General features: G+C 50.5%; 2 protein-coding genes across 8 annotated transcripts in view; one reads left to right on the top strand and one right to left on the bottom strand.

The window, feature by feature from the left end:
* esr2a (estrogen receptor 2a) overlaps positions 1-12,042 on the top strand; it is a 372,934-nt gene extending 360,892 nt beyond the window's left edge. The window contains exons 8-9 of the mRNA XM_059960648.1: positions 3,693-3,870; positions 4,435-12,042. Coding sequence (XP_059816631.1) covers positions 3,693-3,870; positions 4,435-4,591 — 335 coding nt within the window. The 3' untranslated portion in view covers positions 4,592-12,042. The remainder of the gene's footprint in view (positions 1-3,692; positions 3,871-4,434) is intronic.
* A 182-nt stretch (positions 12,043-12,224) lies between these two features.
* Positions 12,225-20,486, bottom strand: part of LOC132388244 (nesprin-2-like) — a 284,356-nt gene continuing 276,094 nt past the window's right edge. For all 7 annotated transcript variants that reach the window (XM_059960590.1, XM_059960605.1, XM_059960597.1 and 4 more), the window contains 3 exons: positions 14,846-14,926; positions 14,640-14,674; positions 12,225-12,775 (listed from right to left, as the gene is read on the bottom strand). In XM_059960590.1, coding sequence (XP_059816573.1) covers positions 12,553-12,775; positions 14,640-14,674; positions 14,846-14,926 — 339 coding nt within the window. In that variant the 3' untranslated portion in view covers positions 12,225-12,552. The remainder of the gene's footprint in view (positions 12,776-14,639; positions 14,675-14,845; positions 14,927-20,486) is intronic.

Below are 20,486 nucleotides of genomic sequence, written 5' to 3'. Positions count from 1 at the left end.
ATGTTAGGAGAGATGAGGAGGAATTTCTTCAGCCAGAGGGTGGTGAATCTATGGAAATTATTGCCTCAGACTGCTGTGGAGGCCAAGCCAACGGATATACTTAAAGCATAGGTTGATAGGTTCTTGATTTTGTAAGGGCATCAAAGATTATAGACAATAGATGCAGAAGTAGGGGTGAAGACAGGAGAATGGGTTTGAAAGGGATAATAAATCGGTCAAGATGGAATGGTGAAACCGACTTGATGGGCTGAATGGCCTAATTCTGCTCCTATGTCTTATGGCCTTAATGCCTAAAAGTTTAAAGCTGCCGACTCTCCCCAGTTGGAATTGAAAAGATCAGTGAGGGTTGGAAGAGCCAGAAGGGGGTGAGCAAGAGGAAGTGGACTGGAGAAGGGTTCACCAGACTGAGGTGTGGACAGACCTCTGCATACTTTCTATAGGGCCACATTAACTTTTCTCTTTTACATCTGCAGATACAGTCTGTCTCCAAGCCCTGCCTTGCATTTATCTTTCCATTCCCACCACCTGTCCTCTTCAGCTAAGTTCAGAAACATTCACAACCCTTGGGCTAGCTGCTCTTCCTGTCATCCTCATAAACCTTTTCCTTTGATCTAATGCTCTCTTTAACTTCTCAGAAGCACATTTGGAGCGTCCTGCTATTGTTTTGTCTTTGCCTTACAGGGCTAAACAATCTTTAAATATTAAACATTACTAGCACACTTTCTGACGAGGTGTCTCTGTCTACCACAGTCAATCTTGTAACTCACTGTGTTCAGTTTTACATAAGAATGCTTCTGGTCCACTCGACCCATCTGTTCAATACAATCCCAGTTCATATCGGAATCAGGCTTATTATTACTGACGTACGTCATGAAATTTGTTGTTTTGCTGCAGTAGTACAGTGCAATACATAAAAATATTATAATAAGAATATATATTTAAAAATTAATAGCGCAAAAAGAGAGTGAAATAGTGTTCATGGACTGTTCAGCAATCTGATGGCAGAGGGGCAGAAACTGTTCTTGAAACGCAGAGTTGGAGTCTTCAAGCTTCTGTACCTCCACCCTACTGATAGTCATGGAAAGAGGGCATGTCCTGGAGATGGTGAGGGTCCTTCACGATAGATGCTGCTACCTTGAGGTATCACTTTTTGAAGATGTCCTCACTGGTGGGGGGGGGGCTAATGTGTTTAGTTAAGGTAACCTCATTATAGGGAGAATGTGTAAGCTTTAGAGAGGGTGCAGAGGGTTTCCAGGATGCTGCCTGGATGAGAGAGCATGGCTTATAAGGATAGGTTGAGAAAACCAGGGCTTTTCACTTTAGAATTAAAGCGGATGAGCAGTGACTCGATAGAAGAGTACAAGATGATAATAAGTATAAAAACGGAGGACAGCCAGAGACTTTTTTCCCCAGTGTAGAAATGGATAATAAGAGAGGGCTTAATTTTAAGGTGATTGGAGGGAAGTATAGAGGGAAAGTCAGAGGTAGGCTTTTTTACATAGTTGCGATGGAGGCAGATACATTAAGGAAATTTAAGAGACTCTTAGATAGGCACATGGATGATAGAAAAATAGAGGGCTATGAGGGGGGGAGGGATTATTTTGATCTTGGAGTCCGATAACGAGTTAGCAGAACATCATGGACTGAAGGGCCTGTACTGTGCAGCAATGTTCTATGTTCTGTCTCCCTCAGATCACAAAACCGAAGTTGAGTTTATTGTCATTTGCAGAAGTATAGTTGCGGTGAAAATTTTCCAGCAGCACCGCAGGCACAGAACAGCAAATAAACAGCATTCACCATGTTTACAAAAGTCACAAGGCAGGAAAGAGCTAAAAAATCACAAAGTCATCATTGTGTTGCTATACTGCGGTGATCAGGATTTGATTCAAGATCGAAAGGTTGATGGGAGATAGCTATTCCTGAACTTGGTGGAGTTGGACCTCCTACGCGATGGTAGCTGTGAGACGATGGCGTGGCCCGGATGGTGGAGATCTTTGATGGATGTTGTCTTCCCGAGGCAGTCCATTGCTGTGCCTATTCTCCAAAGCCCTCAATTCCCCAGTTGTTCAAAGACAGTGGTGCAAAGATGCTGGTAGGTGGTGAACATAGAGCTAGGGGACATAGCCACAAGATTCGGGGGAGTGCATTTAGGATGGACGAGGAACTGCTTTTCCCTGAGTGTAGTGAATCTGTGGAATTCTCTGCCTAATGAAGCAGTGGAGGCTACCTCAGTAAATATGTTTAAGACAAGGTTGGATAGTCGGGGAATTAAGGCTTATGGGGAAAAGGCAGGCAGGTGGAGATGAGTCCATGGCCAGATCAGCCATGGTCTTATTGAATGGCAGAGCAGGCTCGATGGCCTACTCCTGCTCCTATTTCTTACGTTCTTATGACGTATCTACCTCCACATCAAATATCCCTGCCGTACCGATCTCTTCAATTCTCCAGGGCAGACAAGCTCCCAGCTCGTCTATCTGCTTTGAAGGCTATGATTTTGTATTAAACTAAATCGCTTTTATATCTTAACATTGCCCCTGAGCCTCTGCAGTTTCTCCCTATCTACTTGTGATGCCATTGTCAGGGAGCAGTGGACTTGCACCTTAAGATCACTCTGGACATCAATGTTGTTGGGGTCTTGTACACGTTTCCCGTACATGTGACCTCCCAACGTGTACTCGACCTTCTGAAGCTGAAAGTAAGTTTTGCTTGTTTTAAGGGCTGGGAATTCTCAGGCTGTTCAGGGTTGCGGAGGGAAGTGAGGTGGATGGAGCTCACATCAGTTCGTGGTACGTGGGCTTCAGGAGATGGTGGCCTCCAGATTTTTGACAGCGGGCAAGTGGGACTCTCAATGTTTGGATATATTTGGCGAGGCAAAGCATCCCCCATCTCCCAGGGCAGTATCCACCCCCTCTGCTTCCCGTTCCATGTGCTCTGATCCCATACATGATCCTGGAGGACCACGTAGAGAAAGTTCCCAGGAAAAGGCTGCACTCCGTGCCATCACTGTTACTGATTACCGCAAAGGAATTTCTCCAGAAAACCGTCAAAGTGATCTACTATCAGACAATTTATTGAATTGCAATGTATTTGTTTTATTTTATTGACCGATGTGTTTGGAATTCCCCAGGCAAAAGGACTGGACTTAATTGTGTTTTGTTCTGATCTGTGGCCAACACTTTATGACTGCAAGTTTGAGCCAGTCGTCCGTAAGCATCTGGTTGTTGGCGACTGAGGAAAGATTTTAACATCAGCCCGCTCCATCACTCCCAGGGTCAGACAGAGTAAATCTCCTTCTACACCGTCCCATCACTCATACCAGGGGTCAGACACAGAGCGAAGCTCCATCCACACCGTCCCATCACTCACACCAGGGGTCAGACACAGCATGAAGCTCCATCCACACTGTCCTAACACACTCCCAGGGTCAGACTGAGCGAAGCTCCCTCCACACCGTCCCATCACTCACACCAGGGGTCAGACACAGAGTGAAGCTCCATCCACACTGTCCTAACACACACTCCCAGGGTCAGACTGAGCAAAGCTCCCTCCACACCATCCCATCACACACTTCTGGAGTGAGACACAGCATGAAGCTCCATCCACACTGTCCCATTACTCACTCCAGGGGTCAGACACAGAGTGAAGCTCCCCCTCCACTGTCCAATCTGAGCAGCCGGATTCTGTCCCCACAGGCATGTTTCCCCGTTCCGGAGTTTCAGAGGAGCAGAACAGGGAGAAGCTGCACAAGATCCTGGACACCATCACGGACACACTGATCTGGTGCATGACCCAGAGTGGGGTCCCACCCCAGCAGCAAGCCACCAGGCTGGCCCACCTCCTCATGCTGCTCTCACATGTCCGGCATGCCAGGTAGGCACATCACAGCCTTGCTCCCTCCGTCACCGGGGTGTACCGTATCAGCAATCTGTCATGTAACCCCAACTGCAACCATGTGATCAAACTGTAACTCACTGTGACACATTACCCTGACTGTACCAACACTGCCTGTGAACCAGACTAACTACACTGTAACCACTGTGCCAGGTGACCAAACTGTAGCTACACTGTGACACATTACCCTGACTGTACCAACACTGCCTGTGAACCAGACTAACTACACTGTAACCACTGTGCCAGGTGATCAAACTGTAACTCACTGTGACACATTACCCTGACTGTACCAACACTGCCTGTGAACCAGACTAACTACACTGTAACCACTGTGCCAGGTGACCAAACTGTAGCTACACTGTAACACTGCTGTACCATATATTGTAACAGTGTTGTATCCTGTGACCCAGACTGTAACCACTGTAACTGTACCTTGTAACCAGTGTAACAACTTTGACATTAAGCACATCCCGCGAGCGTGCGCGTGTGTGCGTATTGCCTCCCGCCTGTTTCAGCTGCCTCTCCCTGTTGTCCATCCCGCAGTAACAAAGGCATGGAGCACCTCTACAGCATGAAGTGTAAGAACGTGGTTCCCTTCTACGACCTGTTGCTGGAGATGTTGGATGCTCACGTCATCTACAGTTACCGCAAGCCCCCGGACGAGCATGACGCTGGGCAGTCGAAGGGTGACAATCTCTGAATTCTGCAAATTCCCTTCCCCTGTGACACAGTTTCCCTCCCAAACCCAGCTGTCCCAACAGGAAACCTCATCCCAAACTCTAACACCATTCCATTCCTTGGCAGGAGGGGAGGGAGACACCAGCGGGGAGGGTACAGTTGAATGGGGTGGGGGGAGTGTTAGGGAGCTGATAGGTGAGCACTATCCCACATAACCCCGAATCCCCTCGCCCCTGTCTTCACTGTCCCAACCCTACTGAACCTCCCCCTCACCCAAACAATTCCCAATGGTTGCCCCCAATCCCCAAAACTCCTCTCCCCGGCCGAGACTAGGGTAAGTAACAGGAGATTCCATTCACCCCATCACCCAAGTTACTGGCATAGCACCTAGTGTATGGGGTGGGGGGGGGTGAGCCCTATTACTGCCTGCAGTGCAGCAAGTAGTGAGAGAAGGGACAAGGAATGAGGGGAATGGGGCAGAGGTTGAGGGACAAGGGTCAAGGAATGAGAGGTCAAATGCGGCAAGGGGACAAGGGGTTAGAGGTGAGGGGACAAGAGGTAAAGGATGACACCCTGAAGCAGCCATGACAACACACTTGACTGCTTGGGAACAGAGGCCTCTCCCGGGGCAGCTCAGGAAACTCCCTCGGAGAGCACGGACAAAATTGGAATTGGGGGTACAGGGAAAAACTTTGTTTTGCATGCCACCCTTACAGATCGTTTCTACACAGCAGTGCGTTGAGAAAGTACAAGGGAAAACAGGAACAGAATGCAGGATGAAGCGTTATAGTTACAGAAAAAGTGCAGTGCAGGCAGATAGTGGTAGGTTGTGAGGATAAGAGTCCATCTTATCACATTAGGGAACTGTTCATCAGTGGGGCAAAAGCTTTCAGCACACGCTTTCAGTCTTTTCTACTGCCCAGTGAGAGGGGTGGATGGAATGGACCTCACAGGATTTCTCTTCTGAGCCACCACTGAGTCACCCCAACCTCCCCAGTCCCATGCCCTGCATTTTCCCCATCCCACCACTGGCATCCACAATCTCTCCCCCCAGTAGGCCTCACGTTCCCACTCGGCCCAAACTGCATCAGTGTCACTCTCATAGCTGCTGCCCTATCACCCACAGTTCTGCCAATACCACACACACACACACACACACACAGTCAGCGGCCACTTCATTAGGTACACCTTTACACCTGCTCGTTAATGCAAATATCTAATCAGCCAATCACATGCCAGTGACTCAATGCATAAAAGCATGCAGACATGGTCAAGAGGTTCAATTGTTATTTTTTATTCCAAACATCAGTTTGGGGAAGAAATGTGATTGAAATGACTTTGACCTTGAAATGATTGTTGATGCCAGACAGGGTTGTTTGAGTATCTCAGAAACTGCTGGTCTCCTGGGATTTTCACACACAATAGTCTCTAGAATTTACAGGGAATAGTGCAAAAAACAAATAGACATTGGTGAGCGGCAGTTCTGTGGGAAAAAATGCCTTGCTAATGAGAGAGGGATCAGAGGAGAATAGCCAGTTCAAACTCACAAGAAGACAGCGGTAACTGAAATAATGATGTTTTACAACAGTGGTGTGCAGAAGAGCATCTCTGAATGCACAACACATTGGACCTTAAGTGAATGGGCTACAACAGCAGACCACAATCACTCTTCACACCACTGTGTGTGTGTATTACACACACACAAAAACATGCGTGCACACACACACACACACACACACACACACACACCCACACTTATACACCCCTTCTCCCACTCCCCACACACACTCACTTCCTCAGAGCCTCCAGCAATGCAAAGCCTCTCCTGAAGGGGGCAGGAGGGAGTGGGGAGTAGGTGGTTGGGATATACAGGCAGCAGAACTGTGGATTTCAGGGGTTTGCTTTAGAGGCAGGGTTGGGGACGGTCTCAAGGGAATATAGGATAGGAGAGTTGGGTGCTGGTAGCTTTGTTCAGGACAGTGAGCCTTTCCCCTGGGTCTGACCCGTGACTCAGCTTTGACCCTTGACCCTGGATCACCAAGGGGTGACCTCTGCTCCTTCTTTGCCACCGCCACTCCTAAGAAGGCTGGGTCCAGGGAATCTGTGACCCCCCCTCCCCGCCAGCACCCCAGTCCATCCACCACCTGGGATATGCAGCTGGATGGGGGCATGGGGCTATGTTATGGAGCTAGGGGTGGGGGAGGGTTGTTCCCCCACCTTCCTACCCTGGAGACCAACTGTTACAACATAGTTTGTGTGTACCCCGCCCCGGGCACACACACCACCCCTACCCACCCCCTCCCTCTCTCTCACTATCGGCCTCCTCCCACCGTACCCTTAGTGCCCAGGCAAGCAGAGGTTCTCATCAGCCAGACCTTCTGGTCAGAGTACTGAGGGAGAGGTCCACTCTCCCGTTAGAGTTTTGTCTGCCCCTGCCAGGATCAGCCTGGGCTGGTGGACCCCATTCCTCAAGGGGGAGGGGGAGTTCAAGATCTGGCCTTGACGGAGCCCAAACACCATCTTCCAACTCTGCCCCCATCCCCCAGCCGGAGCTCGGTACCAACCACCCTGCCCCACAATTGTCTACTTCTGCCCCGCTATGGACAATACCACCCTGTGCTGCAACGCTGGCCATCTCTCCCCCACCCCCAACTCTCGTCCAAGCAGAATCTCTCAGCCATTTGCCAGGGCGACCTGGCTGTTTCCTGCCCGCACACCAACAGCCCCACCACCCTGGCCTTGCATCTGTTACCCCCACCGCCGGCCAGGGGCACGGCTGACCCCGTCCTTTAATCAGACTGCTGTCCTCATGAATGTATATTTTCTCTGTTGCAGCCCACAACTCTGTGGCAATGAATGTTAATGACCGGATGGATTTTACAACTGTGTATTGTTGATTGCATAAAATTATTTAACTCTCTATATAAATTGTCCTCTTGTTCTTGCCAGCTCCCAAAATGCATTACCTCACATGCCTTCGGGTTAAATTCCACTTGCCACACGAGCTAAAATCGTTAGTGCATGGTACAGCGTGGACCACCCCACCCTGGTAAAACCTTTCCTGTCACAGGAGCAGCCATCCAACATTACACACTGCTCCCCCCCACCACCCCGTGTTACTCAGCTAACATTGGACTCAATTCGCCATTCTCCTTTGGATTCCATGACCATTGGAGACCTTGTGTTGGTTTATCATTATCACACATACCCAGATACAGTGAAAAACTTGCATTGTATATTATTTATACAGATTGGATCACCACAGCCTCCACAGCTGGCCTCAGTGGTATGACAGAGGTGGAAGTATGTGCAAAACTCTCATCCAATTCACAGACCAAGAAGGGGAGATGAGCTTCATTTGTCACATGTACGTCAAAGCGTACAGGAGAATGAGGGAGGGGAAATCTCATTCAAAGGCCCAGAGTGGATGTAAAGAGGATGTTTCCTATAGTGGGGGAACCGAGGACCAGAGGGCACAGCCTCACAATAGAAATATGTCCCTTTAAGAACAGAGATTGAGGAGGAATTTCTTTAGCCAGAGGATGGTGAATCTGTGGAACTCATTGCCACAGACGGCTGTGGAGGCCAAGTCATTGCGTATACTTAATAGGTTAGAAAGGGTGTAAAGGTGGAAGGGAGAAGGCAGGAGAATGGGGACTGAGAGGGAACATAAATCAGCCACGATGGAAAGATGGAACAGACTCGGAAGGGCCATATGGCCTAGTTCTAATCCTATGATTTATGGTCTAAAGATTAAAGTTTTCCCTGGAATGTGTGGCAACCCATTCTCTAGGTTGTGTTGGTTAGAAACAGAAAACCTACAGCATAATACAAGCCCTTTGGCCCACAAAGCTGTATCAAACATTTCTTACCTTAGAAATTACCTAGGCTTACCCATAGCCCTCGATTTTTCTAAGCTCCGTGTACCTATCCAGGACTCTTAAAAGACGCGATCGTATCCACCTCCACCACTGCGGCCGGCAGCCTATTCCACGCATTCTCCTCTCCCTGCGTAAAAAAACTTACCCCTGATATCTCTGTACCTACTTCCAAGCACCTTAAAACCCTGCCCTCTCATGCTAGCCATTTCAGCCCTGGGAAAAAGCCTCTGACTATCCACAGGATCAATGCCTCTCATTATCTTGTACACCTCTATCAGGTCACCTCTCATCCTCTGTCGCTCCAAGGAGAAAAGACCGAGTTCACTCAAACTATTCTCATAAGGCATGCTCCCCAATCCAGGCAACATCCTTGTAAAACTCCTCTGCACCTTTTCTATAGTTTGCACATCCTTCCTGTAGTGAGGTGACCAGAACTGAGCACAGTACTTCAAGTGGGGTCTGACCAGGGTTCTATATAGCTGTAACATTACCTCTCGGCTTTTACACTCAATCCCATGATTGATGAAGGCCGATGCACTGTATGCCTTCTTAACCACTTGATGCTTTCCTAAAGCTCCAGCACATCCTCTTTCTTAATATCTATATGCTCAAGCTTTTCAGTCTGCTGCAAGTCATCACTACAATCACCAAGATCCTTTTCCATAGTGAATACTGAAGCAAATTATTCATTAAGTACCTCTGCTATCTCCTCTGGTTCCATACACACTTTCGCACTATCACACTTGATTGGTCCTATTCTCTCACGTCTTATCCTCTTGCTCTTCACATACTTGTAGAATGCCTTGGGGTTTTCCTTAATCCTGTCCGCCAAGGCCTTCTCATGGCCCCTTCTGGCTCTCCTAATTTCATTCTTAAGCTCCTTCCTGCTAGCCTCATAATCTTCTAGATCTCTATCATTACCTAGTTTTTTGAACCTTTCGCAAGCTCTTCTTCTTGACTAGATTTACAACAGCCTTTGTACACCACAGTTCCTGCCTTTTCCTGTCTCATTGGAACGTACCTATTGCAGAACTCCATGCAAATATCCCCTGAACATTTGTCACATTTCTTCTGTACATTTCCCGAGAACATCTATTCCCAATTTATGCTTCCAAGTTCCCACCTGATAGCCTCATATTTCCCCTTACTCCAATTAAACATTTTCTTAACTTGTCTGTTCCTATCCTTCTCTAATGCTATAGTAAAGGTGATAGAATTGTGATCACTATCTCCAAAATGCTCTCCCACTGACAGACCTGACACCTGACCAGGTTCATTTCCCAATACTAGATCATATATAGCCTCTCCTCTTGTAGGCTTATCTACATACTGTGTCAGGAAACCTTCCTGAACACACCTAACAAACTCCACCCATCTAAACCCCTCTCTAGGGAGATGCCAATCAATATTTGGGAAATTAAAATCTCCCACCATAACAACCCTGTTATTATTACACCTTTCCAGAATCTGTCTCCCCATCTTCTCCCCGATGTCCCTGTTACTATTGGGCGGCCTATAAAAAACACCCAGTAGAGTTATTGACCCCTTCCTATTCCTAACCTCCACTTATAGAGACTCCATAGACAATTCCTCCATGACTTCCTCCTCTTCTGTAGCTGTGAAACTATCTCTGATCAATAGTGTCATGCCCCCACCTCTTTTGCCTCCCTCCCTGTCCTTTCTGAAACATCTAAAGCCTGGCACTCAAAGTAACCATTCCTGCCCCTAAGCCATCCAAGTTTCTGTAATGGCCACAACATCATAGCTCCAAGTATTGATCCACGCTCTAAGCTCATCCGTTTTGTTCATAATACTCCTTGCATTAAAATAGACACATCTCAAACCATCGGTCTGAGCACGTCCCTTCTCTATCATCTGCAGATCCTGCCTCTTCCTCCCCGTCTCCTCAGTTCGGTTTCCACCCCCCAGCAATTCTAGTTTAAACTCTCCCCAATAGCCTTTGCAAATCTCCCCACCAGGATATTGGTCCCCCTCAGATTCAAGTGCAACCCGTCCATTTTGTACAGGTCATGCCTGCCCCAAAAGAGGTCCCAATGATCCAGAAATCTGAATCCCTGCTCCCTGCTCCAATCCCTCAGCCACGCATTTACCCTCCACCTCACTCTATTCCTATACTCACTGTCACGTGGCACAGGCAGTAATCCCAAGATTACTACCTTTGCGGTTGTTCCATTTCACTGTATGTTTCAATGTACGTGTGAGAAATAAGTATCTTATCGAGCTGCTTGGGTGAGAAGGAATCTTTAGCAAAACTTGATGGTAAGTAGATAGTCCCAAGGGTGCAGGACCAACGGAGGTTTCCCACCACTCTGTGTGTTCACACACCAGAGACAGGGTTGCAGGATATTTTGGAGATAAATGTTTCCAGTCTGAGTCCAGACCACCTCCTTCCTGTCTCACTATGTGTCTGCTCTGACATCTGGAAACCTGGATCCCATTAGACACATCCCAAATAATTCATGTCCCAGATTCAATTGTAGTTAATGTAATGATAAATTTGCTTATTAAAAATATTTGCTTGGAGAGTGTTGGCAGGCAGTGTCTGCACTGCACGCCAGCAAAACCCATCCATCTCGAGACTCTGTCCCTCTCTGACACCAGAACTGGCAGCGGCAGAACTCCATCGAATAAGTCCACATTGATCAGCCTGGAGCTAGAGATTATGCCTCCCCAGGCCCTGTGGGAGCAGAGGCCCCACCGTTCTAGGGTGGTGGGGCGGGGGGGGGGGGGGTCAGTCTCTCACCAACTCCATCCGCTGTTCGTTCATCTACGACCAAATTTGGTGCAAGTCGAGGATTGGGAGATTCAGTCAGCAGTTATAGTTAATTATCAGAGAGACATTACTGAGTGCTGAACAAGGACTTTTCACCACTGCCTGGCTGGGACACAGCCACTGGCTTCCAAGTAAATGCAGAAATTCAATTCAGATTTGTTTATTTATTTATCATATCTACGTCGAAACATACAGTGAACTGAGTTGTTTCTGTTAACAACCTGAGGGGGCAGCCTGCACCAGCCCTCATGGATTTGTAACCCCAGGACTCGCTGACGGCAGTGTGGAGGGGGGGGGGAGCTCAAGACCGGTCATCCTCAGGGCCTGCTGACCACTGTCATTCACAGGGATCATCAGCCCTTTGACCATGGAGCACCCAAACCCTAACCCAACCCCTAACACCCTCTCCTCACCGTCCTAAAAAAATCTCTACGAATCTTTAAAGGAAAGCAACCAAGTCCGAGCCACGACCTCGATGGACATCGCAACGCAGCGGCATCTTGACATGAAAGGTTTGTCCCTCACAACCCAGGGTGCAGATCGTCACTGGGGGAGGGGTGGTATTCAAAAAGGAATGGCCCTCTGCCCACGCCTCACACACTCATACCTTCCACAGCCAATGAGACTCTGTCTGCCAGATTGTTGCGGCATTTAGATTTTATTGCTTGTTAATACATACAGCCGCTGCCCCCCGCAACAACGGCGGACATGATGAGTTATTACACGATGGGCAGGTAATCCTAGATCCCTACGTTCCCATCTTCACTCCCCGGATTCCTGCTAATAAAAACCTTAGACTATACAATATAGAAATCGCTTTCACACTGAACAACATTTCCCAGAAATTTAAACTGCCATTGTACGGCTTCGACGTGGTCAGGCACAGCCTGGGGTGGGGGCTGCTACTACAGAACCATTTACACCGTTCAGTTATTGGGGGTGGGGGGGAAGAGAGAGGGGGAAAAACAGTGAGAGTAAAAGGGGGGGGCAGGGAGGGAGATGTGGGTGGCCAAGGATTAGAGAGAGGCCAGGGAAAGAGAGAAAGTGGTGGCCGAGGAGGGAGGGGTTGTGCGAAGATAGGGGGAGAGAGAAAGAGAGAGAGGGTCGGAGGGAGGGAGAGAGAGGGGGGAGGGAGAGAGGGGGAGGGAGAGAGGGGGATGGAGGGAGGGGGGAGGGACAGAGGGGGAGGGGAGGGAGATTGATCAGGTGGGGGCAGAGAGTGGGAGGAATAGGGGAGAGAGTGTGATGGGATTAGGTGGTCAGGGTCTAGTGGGTGGGGATCCCGAGGGTAGGGTTCCGAAGGTCGGGTCAGGTGGGCGGGGGTCCATGTGTGTACCGCAGCATGGGGTAGAGGGAACGGGCGAAGTTATTGGCAACAGAGCAGCTGTACTCAGGCTGCTGGAGGGGCAAGAGGGAGGCGAGGAGGAGGAGGAGGAGGAGCAACAGCTGGAGGGGCAGGGCTGCCCTCAACACCCGGCCCAGGAAGGGCCGTCCTCTTGGGGAAGTCTGCTCCGCCGTCACTGGCGCTGATCTGGGGGGGGGGGGGGGCAGAGAGAGACAGTCAGTCAGTCAGTCTCCTCCAGGACTCCTCCCCCAACCAACATCTCCCGTCTCCCACCTCTCCTCATCTCCTACCTCCCATCTCCATCATGTTCCGTCACCCCTTCTACCTTCACTCCATCTCCAGTCTCTCCACACCTCCTTCCCTCTCCCAACATCTTCCCGTCCTTGCCCATCATCCTCTCCCTCCCAACATTCCCCCATCTCTTCACCTCCTCTTCTCCCTCTCCACATCTCCAACTTCCCCAATTCCGTCCAACATCTCCCACCTCATCCTCCCCTTTTGTCCTCTCCCTCCCAACATTCCCCCATCTCTTCACCTCCTCTTCTCCCTCTCCACATCTCCCTTGTCTCCAACTTCCCCAATTCCGTCCAACATCTCCCACCTCATCCTCCCCTTTTGTCCTCTCCCTCCCAACATTCCCCCATCTCTTCACCTCCTCTTCTCCCTCTCCACATCTCCCTTGTCTCCAACTTCCCCAATTCCGTCCAACATCTCCCACCTCATCCTCCCCTTTTGTCCTCTCCCTCCCAACATTCCCCCATCTCTTCACCTCCTCTTCTCCCTCTCCACATCTCCCACTTCCCCAATTCCGTCCAACATCTCCCACCTCATCCTCCCCTTTTGTCCTCCCTCTCCCAACATTCCCCCATCTCTTCACCTCCTCTTCTCCCTCTCCACATCTCCCTTGTCTCCAACTTCCCCAATTCCGTCCAACATCTCCCACCTCATCCTCCCCTTTTGTCCTCTCCCTCCCAACATTCCCCCATCTCTTCACCTCCTCTTCTCCCTCTCCACATCTCCCTTGTCTCCAACTTCCCCAATTCCGTCCAACATCTCCCACCTCATCCTCCCCTTTTGTCCTCCCTCTCCCAACATTTCCCCATCTCCCCTCTCCCTTAATATCTTTTTCCTTCCTCTCATCTCCTCCCCCAGAGTCCCCTCCCCTTGCCCCTCCTACTACATCTGCTGTTTCCCCATCTCCTCTCCGTTTCGACTCGTCTCCTTCTCCCCTTTGTCCTCTCTCTCCCCCAACATTTTGCCCCATCTCCCTGCCTCCCCACAACATCTCTTTCCATCTTTCTCACCCTGTTTCCACCCCTGTCTATCCTCAAAATGTTTCATCCCTCCTCATCTCCTGCCCCCACAGACCAGACCAGCAACTCATGGTTCACACCCATACCATAGATCTGTTCCCATCTCAAACCTGCTCTCACTGCCTCTCCCCATACCTACTCACCCCTATACCCACTATGATACAGACCCTCCCCCATCCCCGCTCCATTCCCACCTCTCCTTACATCCACTCAACCCCTAGTCTCTCGGTTCCTTACCCCGTCCCACATGACACTTCCCCTCCCTAGACTCCCCTCGACTTTCACATACCCCCACACCTCCCCAACTCACTTAACAGTCCCCTTCCCCCACCCCCTCCACTCCTCTCATACCATCCATCCCTTCCCCTGCACTCCCATCCCCTCCTTCCATGTCCTGTCCTCTCACTCACCTATCCTCTTGACCCATTCATTTTCCCTCCCTCATCCCTACTTTCCCTTTTCTTCAACCCTTCTTACCCCCCCCCAACACCCCTGACATGGCAATGAAGTGTAGAGGAGAGTGGGGGCAGAGAATCGAGCCAGTCTCTCCAGATGAAGTCACAACACTGTGAGCATCAGGAAAGGGCGGGCTGAAAGAAGCGTGCAATGATCCCTGGCTCCACTTCATCTGCCCAGTGAGCAGAACCGCCCCCCACCCACCACCGCACTGCCCACTGACCCTCTGACCCCACACCCAACATTCAGTGACCCCCCCCCCCCCCCCACCCAGTACTCACCTCGGCGTGGAGACAGATGGAGCTTCCCTCAAACCCTGGAACACATCAAAATCACCCAGTGAATCACCGTGGGGGTGGGCAGTTTGGGAGGGGGTGAGGTTCGTGCTGAGGGAGGGTCACATTGTGGGAGGGGCATGAACGGCGATGGACAGGAGTGGATGATAGAGGGGGACAGGGTGTGCACCAGGTTGGGAGGGGACACTCACCGACAGATGTCGCAATGGGGTACTAGTCTGTGGGACCCCCGTAACATCCAGCTCTTCAACAGACATGATAGAACTGGCGTCCTGTAGCAAGAAAGAGCAGACACAATGAGGATGGCAAATTATATCCTTTTGATCAAGGCAACCCGGGGAATTATGGACAGTATTAGTTCAGTGATGGGGCAATTATTACAGAAGTTTCATAGAGACAGAACATGTCCCTACCTTAGAAATTACGAGGCTTACCCATAGCCCTCTGTTTTTCTAAGCTCCATGTACCTATCCAAAAGTCTCTTAAAAGACCCTATCGTATCCACCTCCACCACCGTTGCCGGCAGCCCATTCCACACACTCACCACTCTCTGGGTAAAAAAAACTTACCCTTGACATCTCCTCTGTACCAACTCCCCAGCACCTTAAACCTGTGTCCTCTCGTGGCAACCATTTCAGCCCTGGGAAAAAGCCTCTGACTATCCACATGATCAATGCCTCTCATTATCTTATACACCTCTGTCAGGTCACTTCTCATCCTCTGTCACTCCAAGGAGAAAAGGCCAAGTTCACTCAACCTGTTTTCATAAGGCATGCTCCCCAATCCAGGCAACATCCTTGTAAATCTCCCCTGCACCCTTTCTGTGGCTTCCACATCCTTCCTGTAGTGAGGGTGAGGGTGAGGGTGAGGGTGTGAGTGTGTGAGTGTGTGAGTGTGTGAGTGTGTGAGTGTGTGTGTGTGTGTGTGTGTGTGTGTGTGTGTGTGTGTGTGTGTGTGTGTGGCATGGAATCCGGGCAAACCTGGTCGCGTGTATACAGAATTGACTTGCTCTCATTAGGCAGAGGGAGAGTATTCTGTCTGGATGTCATTGACCTATGGTGTCCCACAGGGATCTGTTCTGGGACCTCAGCTGTTTGTGATTTGTATAAATGATGAGGAAGTGGAGAGTGGGTTAGTAAGTTTGCTGCTGGCAGAAAGGTTGGTGGTGTTGTGGACAGTTCTGGTTGTGGAACATCGACAGGATGCAGAGCTGGACTGAGGAGTTCAATCCCAAAGAGTGATTTACTGTGGAAGGTTGAACTCAAAGGCAGAGTACAGGGTTAATGGCAGAATTTTTAGCAATGCGGAGGAACAGAAGGACCTTGGGACCTGCATCCAGAGATCCCTTAAAGTTGCTGGGATGGGGGTTGAGAACCATACTGGGGTGGGCAGGAATTCTCCTGAGAGCCTGGTCAGTGGGGAGAGGCTCTCCTCCTTTACCCACCTCGACCACTTCCTCAGGCAGCATGTTCCCTACACCCAGCACCATCAACTTGGGACGGTTCCCCCTCAGGTCATCAGAGCAACAACTTTTCCCTCAATGTCAGCAAAACAAAGGAGATGGTTAATGAGTTTAGGAAGGGTGGGGGGGGGGGGTTGGTTGCACATGTTCCTGTCTACGTCAGCGGTCAGTGGGTTGTCATAGAGATGCTCCAAGTTCCTATGAGTGAATATCACCTTAACTTGTCCTGGTCCAACCACATTGATGCCATGGCCAAGAAATCTCACTAACATCTCTACTTCTCCAAGAGGCTAAAGAAATTTGGCATGCATCAACCTCTGCATTTTTGTGGACTTCCTTTGAACCCTCTTCAAAGTCAGCACATCCCTTCTTAGACATGGGGCCCAAAATGCCTCAATGCCTCAAGTCAGGCTTCACCAGTGCTTTATAAAGCTTCAATATTACATCCTTTATATTCTAGTCTTCTTGAAATGAATGCTAACATCGCAACTGCCTTCCTCACCTCAGACCCAACCTGCAGAATAACCTTTAGGGAATGCTGCACAAGGACTCCCAAGTCCTCCTACATCACAGTTTTTTTGTATTTTCTGTCCATTTAGAAAATAATCTACATTTCTTTTTCCAAAGTGCATGACCATACACTTTCTGACACTGCATTCTACCTGTCATTTATTTGCTCACTCTCCTAATCTGTCTGAGCCCTTCTGCAGCCCCTCTACTTCCTCAAAACCCCTCCACGTATCTTTGTATCATCCACCAACTTTGCCACAAAGCCATCGATTCCATCATCTAAGTCACTGACATACAGCATAAAAAGAATCGGTCCCAACACAGACCCCTGTGGAACACCACTAGTCACCAACAGCCAACCAGAAAAGACTCCCTTTATTGCCACTTTGCCTCCTGCCAATCAGCCACTGTTTAATCCATGCTAGAATATTTCCTGTAATATCACGGGCTCTTAACTCATTCAGCAGCCTTGTGTGGCCCCCTGAAAATCCAAGTACACAGCAACCACCGAATCTCCTTTGTCTGTCCTGCTTGTTATGTAATGACATGGGTGTACAATGTTAATCAAAATGGCTTCTTTGTTTTGTTCAGAGTAGGAATGTTTCTTTGTATGATAAGTGCTTTCTCTCGCAGTTGTTTTGCTTTAGGCTTGCTGATATTGGGATTGTATTCATTTGTTAACCAACGGGGAAATGTTATTTTGTCTTGTGGGTCTGGGAGCTGGGTTTTCACGGTCTTTTCGGGGAGTCGGGAAGAAGACACCGAGGAAGGTGGGCGTGTGCTGCACTGCTCGGTCAACCACCCAGGAGGTCCCAGGTGCGAGGACGTGGAGGCCGGAGGAAAGTGACGAGGGGTCGAATGGTTCGATGGTTGAGCTCCAACGATGTGCACTAAACTGACTGAACTCTGATAAGTTTTGGCGCCTTTTATTTTATTTTCCATCATATATACTGCGTTGCTGGTAACCTTTCAGTTCTAGTAAAATCTTTAAAGTATATTCTATAACGGTATCTGGTGCGAGCTTGATATTGTGTGTGCGCTGCTGCATTAACTTTTTTCCACAGCACCTGCATATACGGGAGGTGGGGTTGGAGGGTGGCTGGAGTTCTTCTCCTAAACATATACCAGTCTGTTGGGCAGGTGTTACATTTGTAGGGGCTCATCCAGGATTTGGATTTTCAGGGACTGTGGAATCACGCAGGCAGTAGTGCAGAGATGGACAGAGATAAGATTGTGAGCTGGTGCGATTTAGAAGATGTACCAGCGCATTACGCGTGCGTGGTGAGCGGAGTGGATTTTAGGGTTTCGGGAGAGGCATTAGTGTGGGGGTTGAGTTTGGTAGAAGGTACGGAGCAGGTAGAACTAGTAGCCAGACGGTGTGGTAAAGAGGTAGGGTCTAGCTGGGTGTTGGTTCGTACGAGTGCTGACATCATGACGTTGGAACTGCCGGCGACGGTCAGTGTTCTGGGGGAGGTGGGGCCGTGGGGACTCCACACCCTCTGTGAGGATGAGGATGACAAGACACCAGAGGTGGCCCCGGGGAGGTGCCGATCACTAGTAAAGGGGGTTGGAGGGGGAAGGCATGACTAGACCCCGCCCCCAGGTAGGGTGGAAGCCTCGGAACTGGCAGCCGCACTTAACTCCCTGGTGGGGGTGGCCAAGAGGCCACGGCTGAAGCTGGGGGTGTTTTCCGGAGCCAAGCCTACTCTGGACGGGGAGGTGGACTATGAGACCTGGATCGAGCATACGTCCTTGATGTTAGAGGAGTGGCCAGGCTCGGCGGAGGAGAAGAGGCAGCGATTGGGGGGAAGTTTGAGGGGTTCAGCAGCCAAAACAGTGCGGGAGTTGAAAGCTGAGAAGCCTGGGGCTTCAGTGGAGGAATGCATAGAAGTTTTGGAGGGAGCATTTGGGTTGTCAGGGGAACCCTGGCTGCTTTTAGCAGAGTTTCAACGCCTGGAACAACGGAGAGGGGTAAAGCTCTCTGAGTACATATTTTGGATGAAGGGGATGCTTATGGGGTTGCGGCGCCAGGGGGCAGTGAAGGCGCCTGACGTGGCTAGCGTGAGGATGAGTCAGCTATTCAGTGGCTCTCCGGAGGAAGACAAGGTGGTGTGGACTATCCGGCAGGCTTATAGGAAAGGTCCCCCTCCATCCTTCAGGCAACTGATTAGAGAGGTGCGGGAGGAAGAGAGAGCATTGGGAAAGTGGCTCGGGCCACCGGGAGTGATCTTCAGCCATACAGGAAATGGTGGCTGGGTGAAGGACTGAAAACCCCCAGAAGAGTAGGGACCCCCCTCTGGAGGGGAAGGACAGGGAAGGTACCCACTTCCGGGGGCGGCTCACGCAGTGGGTTGGGAGCGGGAGCTGTCCTGGGAGAGGAGGGACGATGGGCAGCATGTACTTTAACTGTGGGAAAGGGGGGCATTTCAGGCGGGACTGTGGGCGGCCGAGGGTGTGCTATAGCTGTGGAGAGGAGGGACACTTTAGGTGGGATTGTGAGAGACAAGGAGTCCCGCGGAGGGCAAGCCCCCCTGCGACTAAGAAGGGAGAGATGTCGGGAAACGTAGGAGAGGCTCAGTGAGGGAACGGACTGGAGCCTCTGGAGGAACACGTTCCCAGAGATCAGCCAGGAGACCACTGGGTGCCCACGCCTTTATTCCGGATGGGCTGGTAGGACCCCGTGCCAGTGTGGGTCTACAGATAGAGGGAGTTTACACAAAAGCCGTTTTTTATACGGGATCGCAGATGACCTTATAGTACCGGTCGTTCTACAACCAATATCTAAAGCATTTGCCCTTAACCCCATTTGACGCCCTGCAGATATGGGGTGTGAGCGAGGGTGATTACCCATACGATGGGTACCAATCGGTGAGATTGGAGTTCTCGGAGGGCGATGTGGGAGTGTCCGAAGCTATTGAAACGTTGGTGTTGGTGTGTCCGGACCCGGTGGTGCTGCCCTCCTGGTGGGGACTAACTCCCCCGTTGTGTGACGGCTCCTGGGAGCTTGTAAGGAGAAAGGGGGGGAAGACTTTCTGGAGACCCTCTTGGTGCATCCAGTGTTTCGAACAGTATTTGAAGAAGGGGGTGCCCCCACCCCCCCCCCCCCAAAGGGCTGGACCCAGAGTGTAAACGAGGGACGGTGCGGTGTACTCAGGCGAGGCCCAAGGTGATCCGACCAGGGGAGGTAGCACTCGTGATGGGGACCCCCAGATTCCCTGGAGTGCCGATCTTGAAGAGGAGACACAACTTCCAGCGGGGGGCGCTGGTGAGGCCCAAAGTGCAGAGACCAGGGGTGGTACATGCGAGGCGTATAGCCATAAGTGTCAGGACCACGACAGCAAGAGAAATCATCTTTAAGAGGGGAATGTCGCTGGCACATCTGTTCCCGGTGACGGTAATGTCTAGCGCACCAGTGAGGACCCCTAACGGGGAGGGATCGGAGCATCGAAGGGAGCTGACCGCTGAAGCCTTTAACTTCGGGGATTCCCGTGTCGCCGGAGTGGAAACACCGGCTAGTGGAGAAGATGCTGAAGATGGAAGCTGTTTTTTTTCCTCGGGGCGTGTTTGATGTGGGCTGCTCCAGAAGCACTCGCCACATCATCCGGGTGACAGAGGACACCCCGTTCCAAGAGAGATCCCGGCGGCTGGCCCCGGCAGATGTTGAGGACGTGCGGCAGCTCTTGTGCCAATTGAAGGAAGCAGGAATCATAGCTGAGTCTCGAAGTCCCTATGCGTCCCCAAAAGTGGTGGCACGGAAGAAGAATGGGCGAGTGCGCATGTGCGTTGACTACAGGATTTTGAATCAGCGAACAGTCCCTGATCAATATACCATCCCGAGGGTCGAGGACGCTTTGGCCTGC

Source organism: Hypanus sabinus, chromosome 2 (genome assembly GCF_030144855.1).
Source record: "Hypanus sabinus isolate sHypSab1 chromosome 2, sHypSab1.hap1, whole genome shotgun sequence".
Taxonomy (NCBI): Eukaryota; Metazoa; Chordata; class Chondrichthyes; order Myliobatiformes; family Dasyatidae; genus Hypanus; species Hypanus sabinus.
This window is presented reverse-complemented; position numbering and strand designations above follow the sequence as displayed.